At 37.4% G+C, this 20,185-nt stretch overlaps 1 protein-coding gene across 6 annotated transcripts in view; it reads left to right on the forward strand.

Moving 5' to 3' along the window:
* The window catches only part of STRBP (spermatid perinuclear RNA binding protein), a 150,572-nt gene that overhangs the window by 110,057 nt on the left and 20,330 nt on the right, over positions 1-20,185 (forward strand). For all 6 annotated transcript variants that reach the window (XR_013404579.1, XR_013404580.1, XR_003722988.2 and 3 more), the window contains 6 exon segments: positions 2,072-2,164; positions 2,845-3,044; positions 10,163-10,321; positions 13,579-13,713; positions 13,912-14,052; positions 17,091-17,214. Coding sequence is in view for 3 of the 6 variants with exons in the window: in XM_028834225.2 (XP_028690058.1) it covers positions 2,072-2,164; positions 2,845-3,044; positions 10,163-10,321; positions 13,579-13,713; positions 13,912-14,052; positions 17,091-17,214 (852 nt within the window). In the remaining 3 variants the exon portion in view is untranslated.

Raw genomic sequence — 20,185 nt, forward strand, 5'->3', positions numbered from 1 at the left:
GTTTTGGATAGTATATGTAAGCTCTTTGAGAAAAGGGAGATTGTTTTGTTACCTGCTATGTGTCTAGTGCCTAAAATTGTCTTTCACATAGTAAATGCTCAATTAATATTTATTGTTTATTGTTGAATATGTGAATGAATTTATAATGGGGACAATAAAGGTAATGGCTTCATGAGGGTGCTCATGAGGATTAAGTAAGTTAATAACCTGTAAGATGTTAACAGTGTCAGGCATATGGTAAATATGAAAATATTATTTTTAAAAATTGTTGCCTCAGAAATGATCACTTCTCATTACCAGATATTGTAAAGATTGAAAACTACCTACTTTCTGTAAAGCAAGGCCGTTTTTCTCCTTAGGTTGCTATTATGATTAACCCCACATTTTGCAGCCCCTTTCCAATGGCTGGAATGATAGAATGAAGCTTAATCCATGGAACTCTATGTAGCTGGAGGATTTAGAGAAGAGATCTGTGCATTTAAGCTAGTTTGTGATTTCCAGGCAATCAAGGAACTGCTTTTAATGTAACTTAATGAGCAGAAGAGTGAATAGACATAGTTCTTTTTTAACTTTTATCTCTTAAAGACTGCATTCTAGGAGACTGGCATACTCATAGTTTTATGTAATGCAAATGAAATATAATACTCAGCCAGTGTTGCCTTCTGTTGAAGAGAACATCAAGATTGATTGACCTGAGTGGTAAATATTGACCCAAGCAAATGCTGAAGTCAGTGTTTACTTCAAGGGAGAATAAATCTTGATCAGAAAATATATAATCTCATTATTATTACAGGCTTTCACTAGAAGAATCTGGAAATCTTGTGGCATGAGTATCTTGAGCATAATTTTCCTTAGGAAAAACAACTAACTTTTAAAGTGAAGACATAAAGAGATCTTCAAATTACTTGGATAGGTTGATGAACTTTTCTCTAATAATTTTTAACTTGGACAGCAAAGCTCCTGCCTTTTGCTTGACAACATTATAAACTGGTGGCTGCTTTATCCAAGAAACTGATTATTAATCAGTTCGGTTAGTTTTTGCTCAGTGCTCATTGTGTTGCTTCTAAGTCTTGTAGTAGTTTGTAAGATACAAGACAAGGAGAAAATATCTTTGACCTTCAAAGAGCACTGAAGACACACAAGAAATATGAAATAGACAATGATACAAGACTTTACATTTCTGATACCATAAAAACTCTTTGATATGAGAGAACATTTTTATAGAGGAGGTGAACTGTAAATACAATTTTGAATAGGATTTGAAGAGGCAGAAGGATATTTTATAGTTTGATAGTCAGATTTCCAAAGGTATAAGATTTAACATGTGGACTTCTAAAGTTTATACAAGTTATAAATGTTAAATTTTAGAGATGTTTGAAATGATATTAAGTAAAAATAAATCCTACCAGAGGTAACTACTTTTTAACATTTTGATACATAGCCTTCTAGACTTTTTCTCTTCATGCATATAATGTGAATATATGCTGTCTGTGTGGCTGCTAAAACAAAATACCTTAGACTGGGTAACTTACAAGTAACAGAAATTTATTGCCCTCAGGGGCTTGAAAGTCCAAAATCAAGGCTTTAGCAGATTTGCTGTCTCGTGAGGGCTCATTCCTCACAGATGGTGCCTGCTGTGTATCCCCACATGGCAGAAGGGGCAAACAGTCCCTCTCAGGCATCTTTTCAAATTTATAAAAGCTCCACCCTCATAACCTCATCACCTTCCAGGTTCCCCACCTCCTAATCCCACTGCACTGGGGATTAAGTTCCAACATATGAATTTTGGGGGAACATATTCAGACCATACCATAGGCATAGATATTGGTGTGTATATATGAATAAATGGAAAAAAATAAATATAAAAAGTGATAATATTGTTTCAAGATTTGCTTTAAAAAAATTTGCTTTTCTAGATTATAAATAATGGTAACTTAACTGATCAGTGAAAAAGCTGTATGATCCTTGGTGTGATTCCTAAGATTTTCCTACCTGAACATGTTAGATACATGTGGTACGGTAAGGGAATTGTTGTTTTGACTGATAATGAATCCCTCATAATTTTTTTTAGGTGCTGGGTCTTCAGCTCTAAAGAGGCCATTTGAAGATGGATTAGGAGATGATAAAGACCCCAATAAGAAGATGAAACGAAACTTAAGGAAAAGTGTGTAAAACCTTTATTCTTATAGATGCAAACTAGAGAGGACTTGTAGCCTCAGATAGAAAAATTAGAAGTGAAGGTTTTTTTTTTTAATGAGATCGGTTCTCACCGAGACTGGAGTTCTGTGGCATGATCTCGGCTCACTGCAGTCTCCACCTCCTGGGCTCAAGTGATCCTTCAACCTCAGCCTTCTCAAATAGCAGGGATCACAGGTGCATGCCACCACACCCTGCCAAGTTTTTGTATTTTTGGTAGAGACAGAATTTCGCCAAGTTGCCCAGGCTGTTCTTGAACTCCTGAGTTCAAGCAATTCACCCTCCTCGGCCTCTCCAAGTGCTGGGATTACAGGCATGAGCCACTGTGCCTGGCCAAAAAGTGAAGAATTTGATTGATTTGAATTAGAGTTTTCAGACTAGATCTTAACTGAGCAATTGATAATTGAATAACTTTTTTGTTTCCAAGCTTTTTTGCTTAGGATATATGAATATTGACAAGCGAAAGTTAATGTGTAGTTAAATAATGCATACCATTTTTATAGTGATGTTAGCATAGTAATTTTAGAATTACTTATGAGGGTAATCTGTGTGTTTTGAAATCCTCATTTTTAAAAAATCTGGTGAATTTACAGCAGTTACTGATTACCTTCTAGTTAATTTCTGACCTCATTCCTCTTTCTTTAACAGTTCTGGATAGTAAAGCAATAGACCTTATGAATGCATTAATGAGGCTAAATCAGATCAGGCCTGGGCTTCAGTATAAGCTTTTATCTCAGTCTGGCCCTGTTCATGCCCCAGTCTTCACAATGTCTGTAGATGTAGATGGCACAACATATGAAGCCTCAGGACCATCCAAGAAGACAGCAAAACTTCACGTAGCGGTGAAGGTACAGTATTTGTTTTACTTCGCAATGCTTTCTTATTTTATGTTCCACATAATATGCTTATTTTCCTATAATAAATTATCATTTTTTAAGCATTTTAATAGCAATATTATTATATATAGACTTTTGTTACTTCTGGATAACAAAGTTTTGTTGTTGTAAAATATTATGTGGTAATTATATAAAATTTGGAAAATATAGAAAGAAGTAAAGAAATTAAAATACGTCAACTGACCATTGTTGAAGCAAAGACCATTAGTATTTGTATCTAGTATGTTGGTTTATTTCCAATCATTTTCTATTTTGCTGTTTATTTTTTAAGTGAGCTCACAGTATATATGTAATTTTATCTCCTGTTTTTCTTGTAATGTTTCATTACTGTTTTTCCTCATTATGAAAATCTTCATAAATAATTTTTAATGGCTGTACGATTAACATGCTGCGAGTAAGCTATTTGTTTAAACATTCTCCTATCATTGGATATTTTGCTTATTTCAGATTGTTTCTATTATAAATTTGATCAGTATCTTTGTATATGGTGCTTCATCTGTATTTTTAGAATATTTCCATAGGGAATAATGACCAGTTATGCATGTAGGTTTGTAGAAAATTTCCAAGTAATGGGATCTCTCTATAAGTATATTTGACCTCTTGCAGACTAGTGCAAAAATGTTAAAGATCATGTAGACTGAAGATCAGATTCAATTCACTTAAGAAAAGTTATTTTATGTAACAGTATGGCATACGTTATAATTGGACTATTTTCATGGTCATTTTGTATATATTATTAATGTAGATGCGAACACCATCCTAGCTACCGGGGATATGACAGTTAATGAAACAAAGTTCCTGCTCTCATGGAGCTTACATTCTAGTGTGTATAGGATGGGAAGATAGACAACAAATATACAAAGAAGCATGTAGATGTCAGATACTGATGAGAACAATACATGCAGAAAAACAATCACTAAGCTTTAAAAATACCAAACACTACATAGTACTTATGCTCTGTCTTCACTAGAAAAGGGATATCTAAAGTATGATGAAAGAGTATGAATTTAAAATGAGACAGAAAAAGAAAACTAACAATGAGGGGAAAAGTAAATCCAGGAATAAGACTAAACATACAGTTTAATAACAACATACACTGAGAATGAGCCACAAGTTTAGAGCTAAGTTCTGTAGCAGCTGACACAAAAAGCTTGTGAAATATACAGTTCACTCTCTTTGTCTTAAGTACAGAGAATTTGGTTATGAGAGTCACAGTTGTGGTATTTGATCGGGTGGGCATTTATCCTTGGGTAGATCTTCACAAACCAAGGACATCAGTGATCTCTTTTAAAGGCATCTACGATACAGTGATAAATTTTGTGGGTTGTTTAGTACAGTAACCTTTAACATAAGCTAGTGGCCTCATAGCAAATTCTAATTCAGTAAAATTTGGGAGAGCGAGTAGAGTGGCAAATTTTGCAATGTGACAAGATTTGGATGCTGTTTTCATTTGATGCAGTGATATCTTTTTATGATATAATGGAACTTGGTTGGACAGGGTATGCTTTTGTCTTCAATTCCAAATATTATGTTTTATTCACCTGAGCTTTTGGTAAACATGGAGGGCCTGTAAGCTTGGGATTAAGTTAAGCTCCCTGACAAATTTTGGAAATGTAGATATCAGTTATAATCTGAATGACACTGGACCTGAGGAAATTCTTAATGGTTTCTTGTGACTGGTGTGGTGGGTAGATGGCCTTCATACTTTTATTTACCTTGAGTGGCATTTTGGGTAGAATGTGCAGTAACTGGTAAATCTGAAATTTATGAAGAGTTAAGATTTTCCCTTTTTGAAAATGGGATAAACTAAACTTTTGATCCATTCATGTAAAATGAATTACGAATCAGAGTAAACTAGCTTTGAAGGTTTGAAAAACTCTGCTTATTTTCTTTGGTTTATCAGCTATATGATATGAAAACCTATTACTAGCTGTCAGTCTCAAGTGGCCTGCAGTCTTTTCTAGGCCTCTCACATCTCAGGTTTATGACCCGATAGCTTTATTCCAGAATTTGCCATTTTGAGGTAGATTGTTCTCCCTGAGGTCTTCATAGATTTTTTATTTTATGTCTTGTTTTCTAAAAGTTACTTTTGGCTTTTTAAAACTTGTTATAAATGCATAATGTGTGTTTGTTATAAATGGTTTAGAAAATGAGGGGAAAAAATTCATAGTTCTAATGCCCAGAAATAATAACCATTAACATTTTGGTATTTATTCTTCCAAGCCTTCTTATTTTAACTTACAATTCTAACTTCAGAAAGCATTAAAAATGAAAAAAATTTCCCTAGGTTTGATGTAAATTACCTGGTGGCAAAACATGACCTGAATTGATAGGGAGCTATTTTTAGTCTTTAGTGTTCTATTTAGTGTGATTATTTTATATGTTCCTTTGCATAAACATGGGGCAGCACCTGAGAATCCACTGGGGATTTGGAAAATATGTGGTATATGTATTGTATTAGCTGTCAGAATTGAAAAATTATGAATTCTCAAAACAACCTGGCACTAAGGGTTTCAGATAAGGAATGGTGAACCTACATAATGTCTGTAAAAATGTATTTTTTAAAAATAGGATCTTTCTTTCTTTCTTTCTTAGATGGAGTCTTGCTGTGTTGCCCAGGCTGGAGTGCAGTGGCGCAGTCTCAGCTCACTGCAGCCTCTGCTTCCTGGGTTCCAGTGATTCTCCTGCCTCAGCCTCCTGGGTAGCTGGGATTACAGGCACCTGCCACCACACCCAGCTAATTTTTATAGTTTTAGTAGAGACAGTGTTTCGCCATGTTGGTCAGGCTGGTCTTGAACTCCTGAACTCAGGTGATCCTCCCACCTTGGCCCCCCAAAGTGCTGGGATTACAGGTTTGAGCCACTGCGCCCAGCCGATACTCTCTTCATCTAAAAATGTATTATGAATTTTTAAATAGCTAACTCAAAGATTGCTCTTATTTTTAGTGATAGTCTAACATTTCATTATTAGCAGATGGTCTGTTACATTATCATAATGTAACTAATCATTTTGGATTTAGATTCTTCCATTTTATTGCTTTACAAAAAATCTTTTTGAATTTGTCTGATGATTCCTTAAGATATATTCTAGAGATAGAATTACTGGGTCAAAAGGTCAATACATTTTAGTGATTCATTAATTTGTTTAAAAAATGCATTGGAATTCTTATTATATGCCAGACATATATTGCCAAATTGTCATCCATAAAGGTTATATCACATGTTATGCGTTGTTTATAAATGAGTGAGAAAGAATTTTGCATCTAATGTGTTTATGAAAGTAGGTCCAACTGAATAAAAATCCTTTTAGTTCTTACTCAATTGCTTGGTGAGGGCCGTGTACCTATTAAGACAAATCACACCAGAGAATCAAATCAAAAGAAAAGAAGAAATCAGTTGTTTCGCATGAGTCTGGCCTGGCTGCAGAGCAGCAAGCACCCTAAAGTGATGGAGAATTAGTGGCCAGTCTTCCCTTCACTCTTCCACTTCTCTATCCTGGCAGCCCCCCACAAAGGATACCTTTGGGTCATAATCATCCATATTACATGAAAAGAATCTTAGTCATTGTGAGGAAAAGATCAGCTAGAAGGGAGAAGGTGAAGGGAAGGCTCTTTGGAGAGGTTCTTAGAGACATCAAATTGCCTGAGAATCTGATGAAATCAGATCTCTATCATACATAAGCCATGGATGTTACTCTCTTTTGAGTAGAGAGCCATGATGTAGAGTGCTTTTCTTTTCACTCTTGGCCCCTAGTATTCGAGGGGATCATCGTTCTCAGTCTCAGCCTTTGCTAACGCCAGCCCTCTTCCAGGAAGAGGGGGATTTGGTTACACACAGATGATTTCCCAGTCACCTTGTTTCTATGAGTGATCTTGTCATTTTTAAGCTCAGTTGATGTATTAGGTTTGAATTTGTTTGCCAGATACTTGAAATTCACTTTTCTTTGGTATACTGGTTTTTTTTAGAATTAACATGGATTCCAAACAAACTTGGTTCTGTCAAAGAAAACCAGAGCTGGACAGTTGTTAAAACAGTAAGAAAAAAAGTGTGTACTCAGGAACTATTACTGCAATAACGAAAAGAGACCTCGGTATGGAACTGGGCTCAATTCCGAGTTCAACATGGACAAGTGAGGATTTGTAGCCAAGGAACAGGGATGGATCAGTGGATGGAAAATTACTAAGGGGAAGCATCAGGATGAAGGGGTAATTTCTGGCTAAACGGGACCTATCAGGATTCTTGCTCAGAACAGGCCAGGGTATTCAGATACCACCTGGGCAGTGATGGGCATGCTAGTCCATTCTTGCACTGCTATAAAGAAATTCCTGAGACTGGGTAATTTTTAAAGGAAATAGATTTAACTGGCTCACGATTCTGCAGGCTGTACAGGAAGCATAGTGACTTCTAGGGAGACCTCAGGAAACTTTTAATCATGGTGGGAGGGGAAGCAGGCACATCTTATGTGGCCCAAGCAGAAGGAAGAGAGAAGGGCTAGGAGGTGCCACATACTTTTAAATCAACCAGATCTCTTGAGAACTGTGTCATGAGACAGCACTAGGGATGGTGCTAAACCATTAGAGACTGCCCCTATGATCCAATCACCTCCCACCAGGCCCCGCCTCCAGCATTCGGGATTACAATTTGACATGAGATTTGGGTGAGGACACAAACCGTATCAGTGGGGGATGAGGAAATTTGATCAGATACCAAGGGTGATTAAGGGTGATTAAATATTGAGGGTGAGGGATTCTGGCTAAACCAATTTAGCAGGATTCTTGTTACAACGTGGCTCTTAAGGACAAGGCCCAAGGATGGGGCCTAGATAAAAACATGGCTCAGCGGATCCTGTCTAGAGTTTGGTTAAGAAGAGAATATCAGTTGCAGAGGTCTGAGAACTCTGCTTTTTTGACTTCTTAGCATATGCTAGTAAATACTCTTAGAATAACTGTTCATAAAAAATGATTTAATTTGAATTTCTTGGTTACACTGTGTTGGACACTTCCCTGAGATATAATCCACCAGTTATATAAAATATTTGTAAACGTATTGAAATACGTTGCTGTAATAATAAGCGAATCTGATATGTGAGAAAAGGATGGAGAGAAGTGTTAAATAATGTATATTAGCCTATTTTTATTGTCTGTGTTAAGAAAAGATGAATGTCTTTAGCTTTTATTGGAATACACAAATCAAACTTATTTGTGATGTTTGGCTTTTGACTTGCAGCCTGTGTTGGCTAGTGTTAATTTGGAATGATAGCTATTCTCGGAGATGCGATTTCTCAGAGAGAGCATACTTACAGGACTCAGACAGTGGAGAAGGTGTTTTTAAAATCAAATATTAATAAGGATATAAACAAATGATGTTAATGTACTTAGTATAAAGTACTACCTGAGCACTTTCAGAACTTAAGATGTTAAAAAAAGGGTTCTTGGCTTTACTCCCAAGCAAATACAAGACATTTATTTATGATAAGAATGCCAAGTTATCCATATGAATTGTGTGAATTAATTTCAAGTTCTCTTGGTACAGAATTCTATGTAGGTCCGTTTTTTGGTTTAGGGTAACACTGTTTTATTTATATTGGCAAAATCCTTTATACAAGATGTGATTGTTTGTAAAGGCTGGCTTCTCATTTGTGTGGTCACCATAACCATTTTTTGGAACACCTATTACGTACAGTTGTTATTATAAAGATATACGATGTTGCTTTTAAATCTCAGCAACTTAAAACAGTTAAAAGTGGAAACGAATGCAAAGGTCTTTAGGAATCTATCCCTATATCCTCTGGCGTAAGCCTCTAATTAGTGACAAAGCTATATCAACCTCCTTTGAAAGAGGCTTACAAAATGTGAACATATTCTCTTGTAAACATCTAAAAAGCAGTATAATCAGGAAGGTATTAAAAGGCACTCACCTGTGTGGGCATGCCTGTGCACAGTCATGCACACACACATACACATTGTTCTTAAAGCTTTATTTCGAAAAAGTAAGAAAAATCCTAAGGATCGAATGAAAGTATAACAAGTTTGAACATTGGAGGTAGCCATAACCCTTGAGAGAGAAGGATGGAAATACAAGACTAAAATTGTTCCTGGCTTACTTAGTATAGAGAATAAACCTAGAAACTGAATCTTGTTTTTGCGTTTTTTTTTTTTTTCCCTGAGACAGAGCCTTGCTCTGTTGCCTACGCTGGAGTGCAGTGGCGCAATCTTGGCTCACTGCAACCTCTGCCTCCCAGGTTCAAGCACTTCTCCTGCCTTAGCATCTGAAGCAGCTGGAATTACAGGCGTGCACCGCCACACCCAGCTAATTTTTGTAACTTTAGTAGAGACTGGGTTTTACCATGTTGGCCAGGCTGGTCTCGAACTCCTGACCTCAAATGATCCACCTGCCTCGGCTTCCCAAAGTGCTGGGATTACAGGCATGAGCCACTGCATCTGGCTGAGACTGAATCTTTTAAGTTTTGATTGTGGTTTATGTTGGAAGCAAAGTAGAAAGTTTTAGATGTTACTTTGTAATTGACAGGCAAGTTGGTTTGAAGATAAAAAATTTCTTGATTGCCTTTCTGGGCCAATTTCTCCTAATGGATTGAGTCATAGAACTTAGAGGTCAACCAATACAGTCTTCCTGTTTTGTAGTTTGGAAAATTGAGGGCCAGAAAAGAAATACAGGATTAGACTCTCAGATTTTTTCCTTTCTAGACCAGGGTACTTTTTATAGTATGCTATTTTTGTCTGTATCCTATTGGTTTGAACCTAGCTATCCTCTTTATTTTCTCTACCTCTCACCTCCAAATTAAATGAACCAGGAGTAGCGTCAGGTTTATATTTGTCATCCTGTATTTAAACTCAATTACCCTGAGGAGGTTTTCCCCATTTTTCCATGGTGCTACCCTGGTAGGTATACCCTATTTAACCAAGGACTTAGAGATTTAGTACCATCTCGCTCTTCCTGCAAGGTGTTTTATGGTTCAAACGCTGTGAGTTTGAAGCTTTTGTTCTCATTGTTTTGTCTATTCCCTGGTGTCTCGTGTCTGAATAAAACTGCATCTTAATGTAATTTGTACAGGTATTGCAGGCAATGGGATATCCAACAGGCTTTGATGCAGATATTGAATGTATGAGTTCCGATGAAAAATCAGATAATGAAAGTAAAAATGAAACAGTGTCTTCAAACTCAAGCAATAATACTGGAAATTCTACAACTGAAACCTCCAGTACCTTAGAGGTATACTTATTTTTTTCTCAGAAAAAAAGTAATATGTATGTGCATTGTAGGAAATTTGAGAGATGTGGAAAAGTATAAATAAAAAGCGTATACAAACCTGTACATATATTACTGAGACAGACATAATTATTATTTTGGTTTATTTCCATCCAGTTTTTTTAATGAATCTCTATAAAGGCAGTCATATTTTCATGCAGTTTTATATCTTGATTTTTTTCACTTTAAAAATATCTGTAAATTGCACAACATTTGAGTATACCCTAATTGAACTCGTATTTCCTGATTGCTGGCCATGGAAGCTGCTTCCAACATTTCATAACATACCAAGACTATCTGCAATAACTGATGGGCAGAAAACTACAAGATGTAGTGGAGGAAACTGGGATTATTTGAGGTTTATGCTAAGCTGTGGGGTGCATTGGGTCATCATTTAGTTGGTCCAGCCCTGAAGGAAGGCATAGCCTCACACAGTATGTACCTCAGACCCTAATTAAGTCCTGACCTGTGAACTTATTGTCACCGATAATAGAATGGGATGAAATCCAAGTACTGAGTATACACAATACATTGGGGAGTTCATGGAACCCATGTTTACTGCAGTCTATGTAAAGAACTTTAGCTTTAAAGTAACAGCAAGAGCTTACATAAAAAAAATGTTTACTTTGTCATTTGTACGAATAAGTATTTATTAAGGACTTAATTAGTAAACTATTTTTTTCAGTCCATAAAGCCCTTTTAATACCTGCTTAGTGCCAAGTGTTGCAGAAGTTGTGTGCAGAGCCTAGAGCTGCTCCCAGGCTAAAAGGGTAAAAAGACATGTTTATAACAAATGGCAATATAATGCGATAAGCACTGTGATGGCAAAATGAATGTAATCATGTCAAATCTTGAAGGAGGAAGGGGTGGTGAGACTCTTAGACATACGCTTACACAATCACGCAGAACAGCAAGGCTTCAGATGATGAGTTTTGCTGTGTGGGGAAGAGAAAGCATTCTGGACTAAAGGAAGAGGAGGTATGATGACTTTGAGTTGTGAAAGTAAATGTTGAAGAAGTGCCAAGTGGGCCAGTGTGGACAGGATTGATGGGGCTGAAGCCTGAGAAAGCCACACTTGGCACTTCGTGTGATGCTATAGAGGACAGATGATGTCATGGCTGGCTGCTCAGAGGGACCAGTCATTACAGGTGGCAGTCACAGGTCAAGATGTTGTTTTGCTGACAATGTTATATCTATTAAAAGAAAAAAGGGCTGGGCTGGGTGTGGTGGCTCACGCCTGTAATCCCAGCACTTTGGGAGGCCGAGGCAGGCAGATCATGAGGTCGGGAGATCGAGACCATCCTGGCTAACATGGTGAAATCCCGTCTCTACTAAAAAACATATGAAAATATTAGCCAGGCATGGTGGCGGGCGCCTGTAGTCCCAGCTACTCGGGAGGCTGAGGCAGGAGAATGGCGTGAACCTGGGAGGCGGAGCTTGCAGTGAGTCGAGATGATGCCACTGCACTTCAGCCTGGGTGACAGAGCGAGACTCCGTCTCAAAAAAAAAAAAAAGGGCTCATTAATTATGAGGTCCAGACCATTAAGTACAAAGGTAATTGAAGAGAGCAGTGTGGGCTGTGCTAGTAGGAGCCACACTGACATAAAAAGTTTTGGTAGTGACTACATTTATATTTTGTTTCTGTATATTGTAGTAATGGTGGGAAGCAAGGAGAAAAGAAAGCCCTTATTTATTTCCTCATTTAGAATAATAGTAATTTATTAAAATTCAGATTTTTTATGACGACTCATTTTTGTAGACATGATTTCAGGTTTGGAAAGCATAGAGTGATTACTATAGACCTAGTTTCAAAAATCACTCATTATCTTTTAAAGACAGTGACTAGAAATTTGCCTTGAAATTCAAAAAATGCAGATTATAAAAACCCATCAGGAAAAGATGTTTATTGATGTTATTGATGTTTTTAAACTTGTCCTTAAAAATTGTCCTTTGATGGTTCACCTCTAAAGCGTTAACCACTTATCAAACCTGCACAGGATACTTTACTGATAGAATCTTGATTTTCATTAGGTTTATATATTAATACTTAATACTTTGGGCCAGGCGTGGTAGTGCACACCTGTAATCCCAGCACTTTGGGAGGCTGAGGCAGGCGGCTCACCTGAGGTCAGGAGTTTGAGTGCACCCTGGCCAACGTGGTAAAACCCTGTCTCTACTAAAAATACAAAAATTAGCCGAGTGTGGTGGCAGGTGCCTATAATTCCAGCTACTTGGGAGGCTGAGGCAGGAGAATTACCTGAACCTGGGAGGTGGAGGTTGCAGTGAGCCAAGATTGCACCACTGCACTCCAGCCTGGGCCACAGAGCGAGACTCCGTCTCAAAAATAAAAAAAAAAAAAAAATTAACACTTTTGGGCATGTATTTTGTGTGTTCAGCATTTCTTGTGTGGTGGAATTACAGACATGATCTCTGACCTCAAAAAGTGCTCTATCTTTTGGTTTCTCCTTTCTCAAAATTATAGTTGTATTTTGTGGATTTATTTGTTTTTGACGCTAGCCTCTGTTTTCATTTGCACCTTCATGCTCTGACATGAATTATTTCACTTCTATTCTTATCCTTCCTCAAATCAGTTATTTCCATAGCATATATCTGCTCTCTAACATGCGTTATTTTGCAGTGATGATATCTGTCCCTCCCACTACACTTTAGCTCCTTGAGGGTAGGAAGTGACTGCCTTTATTGTTATTTTAAAATTTCAGAATCCGTAGTCTATAGCCAACTGTTTTTATCTTAGGTCCCCTTAAATCTGTTTAGAGTGACTGAGAGGTGTATAGGAACATTTCCCCTCTAACATCGCAAATTGAGAGTTATTTCTTCCTAACCCTAAAGAAGAAAAATGAACCCTCAGGCATCATGTGAATCCAAACTGTTCTCTTCTCGTTATTAGTAATTTAAAGTATTATTCTTAGATCATGAACACTACAGAGCAGAGCCTGGAGTGGCCCACAGTGGCATGGTTGCATTGGTCTTGAATACTGCTTCGAAAGAAGGCTGGTCAGATGACTGCAATGTTTACTGCTTGTAGAGTTTTTATAGCTTTAATGATATTTTGCCATTTGTGTACAGAGGTGACTCATTCTAGCCCCTGAGTGCTTTAAAGTGAATTTTTGAGCCTCCTTCTTGGCATAATTGTATTAACAAGAAATGTAATATTCTAAAATCTTACTTGATTGAACCTTCAGATTCCCTTTCTCTTATAGGTAAGAACTCAGGGCCCTATCCTCACAGCAAGTGGCAAAAACCCTGTAATGGAGCTCAATGAAAAAAGAAGAGGTCTCAAGTATGAACTCATCTCAGAGACTGGTGGAAGCCATGACAAGCGCTTTGTAATGGAGGTGTGTAGCCAGACACAACCTAGCCTTATCTTTCTTCTCAAAGACATAGGATATCCTGAACTTCATGTAAAGTTTTAGACTGAGTCAGTTCTTGTGGCACTGTTTGATTTTTGGTTTTTCTATGTCATAATCTATTTAAATTAAAAGCACATAGAGGAATTGCATGGGGTAATTGCAAGGTGTTATTCTTGATTGTAGGTAGAAGTAGATGGACAGAAATTCAGAGGCGCAGGTCCAAATAAGAAAGTGGCAAAGGCGAGTGCAGCTTTAGCTGCCTTGGAGAAGCTGTTTTCTGGACCCAATGCGGCAAATAATAAGAAAAAGAAGATTATCCCTCAGGTATGAGTAAACATTAAACCTTTGCAGAACCTGGGAAAAATGTTACAGGAATTAAATTTTCTTTCCTGTCCATGTGCTATTTTAGCTTTTTCTGAAGTTGTTTCTTTTTCTCGGACTTGGCAACCTTTGCTTTGGGTTAGGTCATGAATAATATAAATCTGATTGGTGGTTACCTGTTCTATGGTCTTCGTAAACAAAATATATATGTACATGTATATTTATATGTATATGTATATATGAGGCTATTAGCATTATTTGGAGGGTTGAAGTCATTCTTGATGAAGTCAAGTTTTGAGGTGATTTGGACCTTAATGAGTTCTAAACAGTTTAGTTTGGGGAAGCTGCCAGGAGCACCTGGGGCTTTGCTTTCATCAGCCTGCAGGTGCTCTTCCAGTTCCTTTGCAGTTTTGTCCTTTTGCATTGTTTACTTTGGGTTTCCTTGCAGACCGCATAAAATTTGGTGCTGTATTGCTTCTGTTCATTACTGACATTGGAAAATGTCAGCGCTACTGAATGTCCAGGATCTTAGCAAGGTATTTAGAAAAGATGGCCCTCTAATTACATGCTTATGGATATGAGATTCTTCCATCCATTCATTTATGCATTCAAAAAACATTTTCTAGTCATACACCATATGCCTGACAGTGAGGGAAAGAGTTGCGTCAGTAGATATAAGACACATTGTGCCTCATGGAGAGTCCTGGTATAATAACATAACATCTGAATATATTATATGATAGAAATTAAAAATGCTTAAACTGATAAAAGGAAGCTTAGATTGTTTAATTCTACGTTAAACATTATATTTAGGTTCTGTTGTATATGCTAAGTCCATTGTAGGATGATAGAATTGATCTTATTTTACAGGTAAGGAACAAGTCCCAAAGAAATTGAAATACTTGCCTGTGGTAACACAGTCATTGACAATAGGGGTTCCTTCTAAAACCAGGTGGTTCTTCCAACAGCCATGGACATTTTACTATTGTATATTGTATCCATCTAAAATTTGTTTTGTATTCATTTAAATTTCTTGTATTTGCTATAATAAACACTGCCTACATTCTGGGATCCAAAAGGTAGAAGAAACTTACTTTTACTGAGATGAAAAAGTTTTTAAAGCCCTTAAGTTACACATGTCGAAAACAAGTAGATTTTTTTTCTAAAATCTTCTGGTAAATATAGAACAAAGTATGTTCTAAATTAGTTGAAAGATGATTCTTGTTTTATGACCTTGTTTTATGGTATTTTTTCCCATATTACCTCTTATATTTGGTCAGTTAATTTTAGTTTAAAAAGCCCGTGTGCAAATATTTATTAGGTAGTTAAGTTTGTTTCTACTAGACATGAGCTAGATTAGTGTGGAATCACTCCGCTACTGCCAGATTGTTGCTTCCTGACTACTTTTGACTACGTCATATTAAAAAGAGAAAGATGTCTACTTGAAGTTCACTCATTTTTAGACATTTTCAATACTAGAAAGCTATAAAACTCATGTGTTCGATGTGCTTGCTGGCCAAGAAACAATCTATTTTGGATATATGGGTTGGTTTATTTCAGAGAAAAACAAAAATGGCAGTCCCTGTGCATGACACAGTTAACCTTGAAACTGTCTCCTGCCCATTCATACTAGAGGTAGAGGTTACCCTGGAAAGAATAAAGGATGGTACATTTTCAGAGTGAGATAAGCGTATGTGTATTCTGACTCTTTCAGCTTCTTAGACACTGTTGACTTTATCATAGAGTACGCTTTGAGGCATTGCATCACTTTCTTGCACCTTAGTTTTAGTGGGGAATCTTGTTTCTAGCTTGAGTTTTTGTTGCATTTCTGTAAGTATAATATATTCAATTTGAAACTAGACACCTTTTGATTTTGTTAAAATTTCAGTTTGGAAAAGGGTTTTTTCAACAGTCTTGTTTACTGCTACTCACGGTATTATCTGTTGCGCTTTTAGAATGTTTTTATATTTGTTCTCTCTTGTTCTTTCTACTCTAAAGTAAGGAAAACAAAGTATCGTTATTCTCATTTTATAATTCTCGGTTACTCTTTCTACTCTAAGGAGAACAAAGTGGGTATCATTATCCACGTTTTTAATTAGTGGGGAGATTTCCATAGATTATGGCATTTTAGAGCAAGAAGGGGCTTTCAAAGTGGTATTTATTTGTTTAATAATGGGGTCAGATGCAGTGGCTCACACCTGTAATCCCAGCACTTTGAAAGGAAGCTGAGGTGGGCAGATCACTTGAGGTCAGGATTTCAAGACCAGCCTGGTCAACACGGTGAAACCCTGTCTCTACTAAAAATACAAAAATTAGCCAGGCATGGTGGTGGGTGCCTGTAATTCCAGCTACTTGGGAGGCTGAGGCAGGAGAATCGCTTGAACCTGGGAGGCGGAGGTTGCAGTTGAGTAGAGATCACACCATTGCACTCCAGCCTGGGTGACAGAGCGAGACTCTGTCTCACACACACAAAAAAAAGATATTTAATAGTGGATACATGCATACACAAACAGCAGAGGAATCGGGCTCAAAGAAATCATATTACCTTCCCGAGGTCCCAGTTACTTAGAGCAGGAACTGGCATCCTCATCTTTGGTCCTCCTGTCTTAGCCCTTTATGTTTTTCCCCCACTAGCCCCACTCAGATTTGCAGTTAATTCTATGTAGTTAGTTGCTGAGATATTTTCTGCCTGTAGGCAGATAATTTAATGGATTTGGAACCTAGGTACCAAGTGTGTATGATTACTTTAGTAAAGCCTAAAATGACTTTGGTTATAAATTGATTACTAAAATTTGGTGTAGAAAATGAACTCTTTCTGGGTGACACTCAAGCGAAAAGTTATTTGCATGTTCTCAACATCTCTGTAAGGTAGGTATCATTTTTGTTTTTCAGATGATAAATTGAAGGTTCAACATCACAGACAGCTCATGGTCTCACCCACGTACTCACAGTTTCTCATAGTGGTTGTGCATTGAAGAGAAGATAGAAGAAATAAGATGGTTCTTATTTCTTTCAGTAATGAAAATGTGTTATTTTAACAGGCAAAGGGTGTTGTGAATACGGCTGTGTCCGCAGCAGTCCAAGCTGTTCGGGGCAGAGGAAGAGGAACTCTAACAAGGGGAGCTTTTGTTGGGGCAACAGCTGCTCCTGGCTACATAGCTCCAGGTATAGTACAAACTGCAAGAGATTGGCCCCCTTTACTGGGCCAAAATTCAAAGAATAGCATCCCCTTCATTTTCTGAGTTTGTACAGGGTTTGTGGAAATATAAACACAGGCGTGAATGTACACAGAAATTTAAAAGTAGAGAATTGACACAATGTCATAGGTGTTCTCCTGGAATCTGCTGAGTGAGGAGAGGCTACCTGGAGGGAGATGACAGATGAGCAATGTTGCATTTTGTTGTGGGACTGTATTTTGACAAGGAATTAAAGGATGTTCCATAGACTGAGAATGTGGATGTCTGAGCAGGGTGTATTCATTGAGGACATAGATGACAGGTTGGGTATAACAGGAGAGAAAAACTACTAAGAGGTTACTTAATTAGGGTGAAGCCTGGCATTATTAGTGTTTGCTAAACTTAATGTTTGGGAACCATCAAAGACTAAAGAAGTACACAAAGGAAAAAAAAAAAAAAGAAACATTTATCCAGAGCTTACTGTATATACTAGATATTTCCATGTAAATAATTTTACTTATTAAATTGTTTTTAATTTAATTACTTAAATTTAATTGTTTTAAATCTTCGTCAGTGTTTCGTCAGGTAGAAATTATTTTCCAAGGAAGGGAAGCTGGGATTTAGGGAGATAAGGCAGCTAGCTCAGGGTGAAGCAACCACTAAACCGCAGAGCAAGGATTTGAATGTAGGTGTTTGCATTTCCAAAGTTCATATTCTTTCCATTCCACCACATAGCTTAAAGAAGATTTGGGAGATGTCCTCTCTCTGCCTTCCCTTCTAATTCTTATGTCATTTTAACAGTAGATTATCCAACTGTCTTGTTAAAATCAAGTTCTTCACAATATTGAAAGTATAGTACTTTTAACTGGACAAGTAAACCACTTGTAGATATTGATCAAGATGAAATTGTCATGAAGATTGGCTCTTATCCAGTCATTGTTTTTTAGGTAACATCCCTAAGGGTTCACTTTGTGCTTTCCTCTAAGAAAGAATAAGACTAGGCCATTTGGGAAATTTTATGATGTGGCTTTGGAGTGATTCTTCTAGAAGCTGATCCTAGTAGGTGAACTGCTCAAGGAGTATGCCTGCTTTGGCACACAGCAGACATGGATTTTGTTCTCATGCAGCTTATAGTCTGAAGGGTGAGACATAGATTAATCAAGTAGTAACAACGAGAAACTGAGATGAGTACGATGAAAAAGAAGGACATGCTGCTATTACAGCATGTAACAGAGGAACCTGGTCTAGTTTAGTGGGTCCCTGGATGCTTCCCAGAAGAAGGGACATTTGAATTGAGCTTTGGAGAATGAATAGGAGTTAACTCAAAGAAGACTGGGATGGGAGAGTGTTGCACACAGAAGGAACGGCATGTGCAGAGACCCTGTGTTGCTGCTGTTGGGGAATTTGGCTCAATTGAAGAAGCAGAAGTCCAAAATGTGTGGAATATGGAGAGCACTGGGCGGCAGAAGTGAAGAGACTGGGGAATGATGTGAATTGAAGCTGGACGACTCAGTTCCAGACCTGGAGGCCGTTATTTGGATTTTGGTCTTAGAACCCAAAGCACAGTGTTAAGTCTTGATGGATTCGGTTCTAAGGAGAACAGTGACAAGATCAGACTTTATTTGTGAAGGTTAGTCTTTCTATAGTGTGAAGAACAGGTTGTAGGGATAGGTGTGAGCATTGCCAAGATCAGTTAGAAGGCGTATAGTTTACAATAATGTATTGTACATTTCAAACTGGCTAGAAGAGAAGAATTCAAATGGTTCTAGCATAAAGAAAGGACAAATATTTGAGATGATGGGTATCCTAAGTTCACTGATTTGATCTTTATAAATTACATGAGTATATTAAATTATCACATGAACTCTGGAACTATGTACATCTATTATGCCTCAGTTAAAAAAAGGCTACTGAAGACTTCTAACCCAGGCAAGAGACATTGATAGTATTGCTACTGGAGGCAGGGAAGAAGATAGGGGGAGACAAGAAGAGAACAGATGGGAGGAATATAAAGGAGGCAAAATTGATATATTGAATATATAGAAAGAAGAGTGATATTTCAAGGATATCTCAACTCCTAGGACTTTTAGCTGGAGCACTGGGGGGAAAAAGGAAAAGATTATGAATTTCTTATGGTGTGATATAGTTTATGTGTCTAAAATTAAGACAGTCTTCTGTGTGTCTCACTATTTCTACTGATATTTAATAATTTTAGCCTTATTCAATGTATTATTGAAAGGGCAAAGCTTTCATTCACAATGATGGGCAGGTTATAGAGATGAACCATCTTTCTTGTCTTTGATGATGTGTTCTATTGGGGCTTAATCTGGTCATGTCTCTTGTTGCTGCGGACCATTTACCGCCTGCTAGAGTGGTAAATGGCTGTGGTCCAGTGGCAGTAATCATGAAAGGAACTGTTTATGGCCGCTGGTTGCCAGGCTTTACTCTATAGTAACTCCTCTCTTGTGTCATTGCATTGACCTCCCTGAAAGGCCTGTCTCCCAAAGCTTTTAAAAATGAAGTTATTTTATAGCCTAGAAAAGATTCAGATTAGGTCCCTTTAGATTATGAATAGGTTATATGCCATTTGCAGAGTATATTCTGTGCAGCAGGGACTGCTGTCAGTATATTTACATGTATTATTTAATTAAATTCCCCTGGCAACTCAGTTACTGTACGTAGAACACTGAAGCTCAGAGAGGTTAAATAACAGGTGCCATTCACAGACGCCTTTGCTAGTAAAAGGTGAAGTCAGAATCAGGACTCCAATGGCCTGATTAATGACCTAGTTAGTATTTACGGTCTCATTTCTTCGTAAGGAGGTTTTGGTATAATCCTTAGAACTGCAGCCTTAGCCAAACAGCTTCTGCTTTCTGGAATAAATTTGATAGCCAACCTTTTTTAAGCATTAATTTCTTTTTTGGCCTCTGATCTGTCTCCTCTTCCTACTGCTTATTTCA

This window comes from Macaca mulatta, chromosome 15 (genome assembly GCF_049350105.2).
Source record: "Macaca mulatta isolate MMU2019108-1 chromosome 15, T2T-MMU8v2.0, whole genome shotgun sequence".
Lineage (NCBI taxonomy): Eukaryota > Metazoa > Chordata > Mammalia > Primates > Cercopithecidae > Macaca > Macaca mulatta.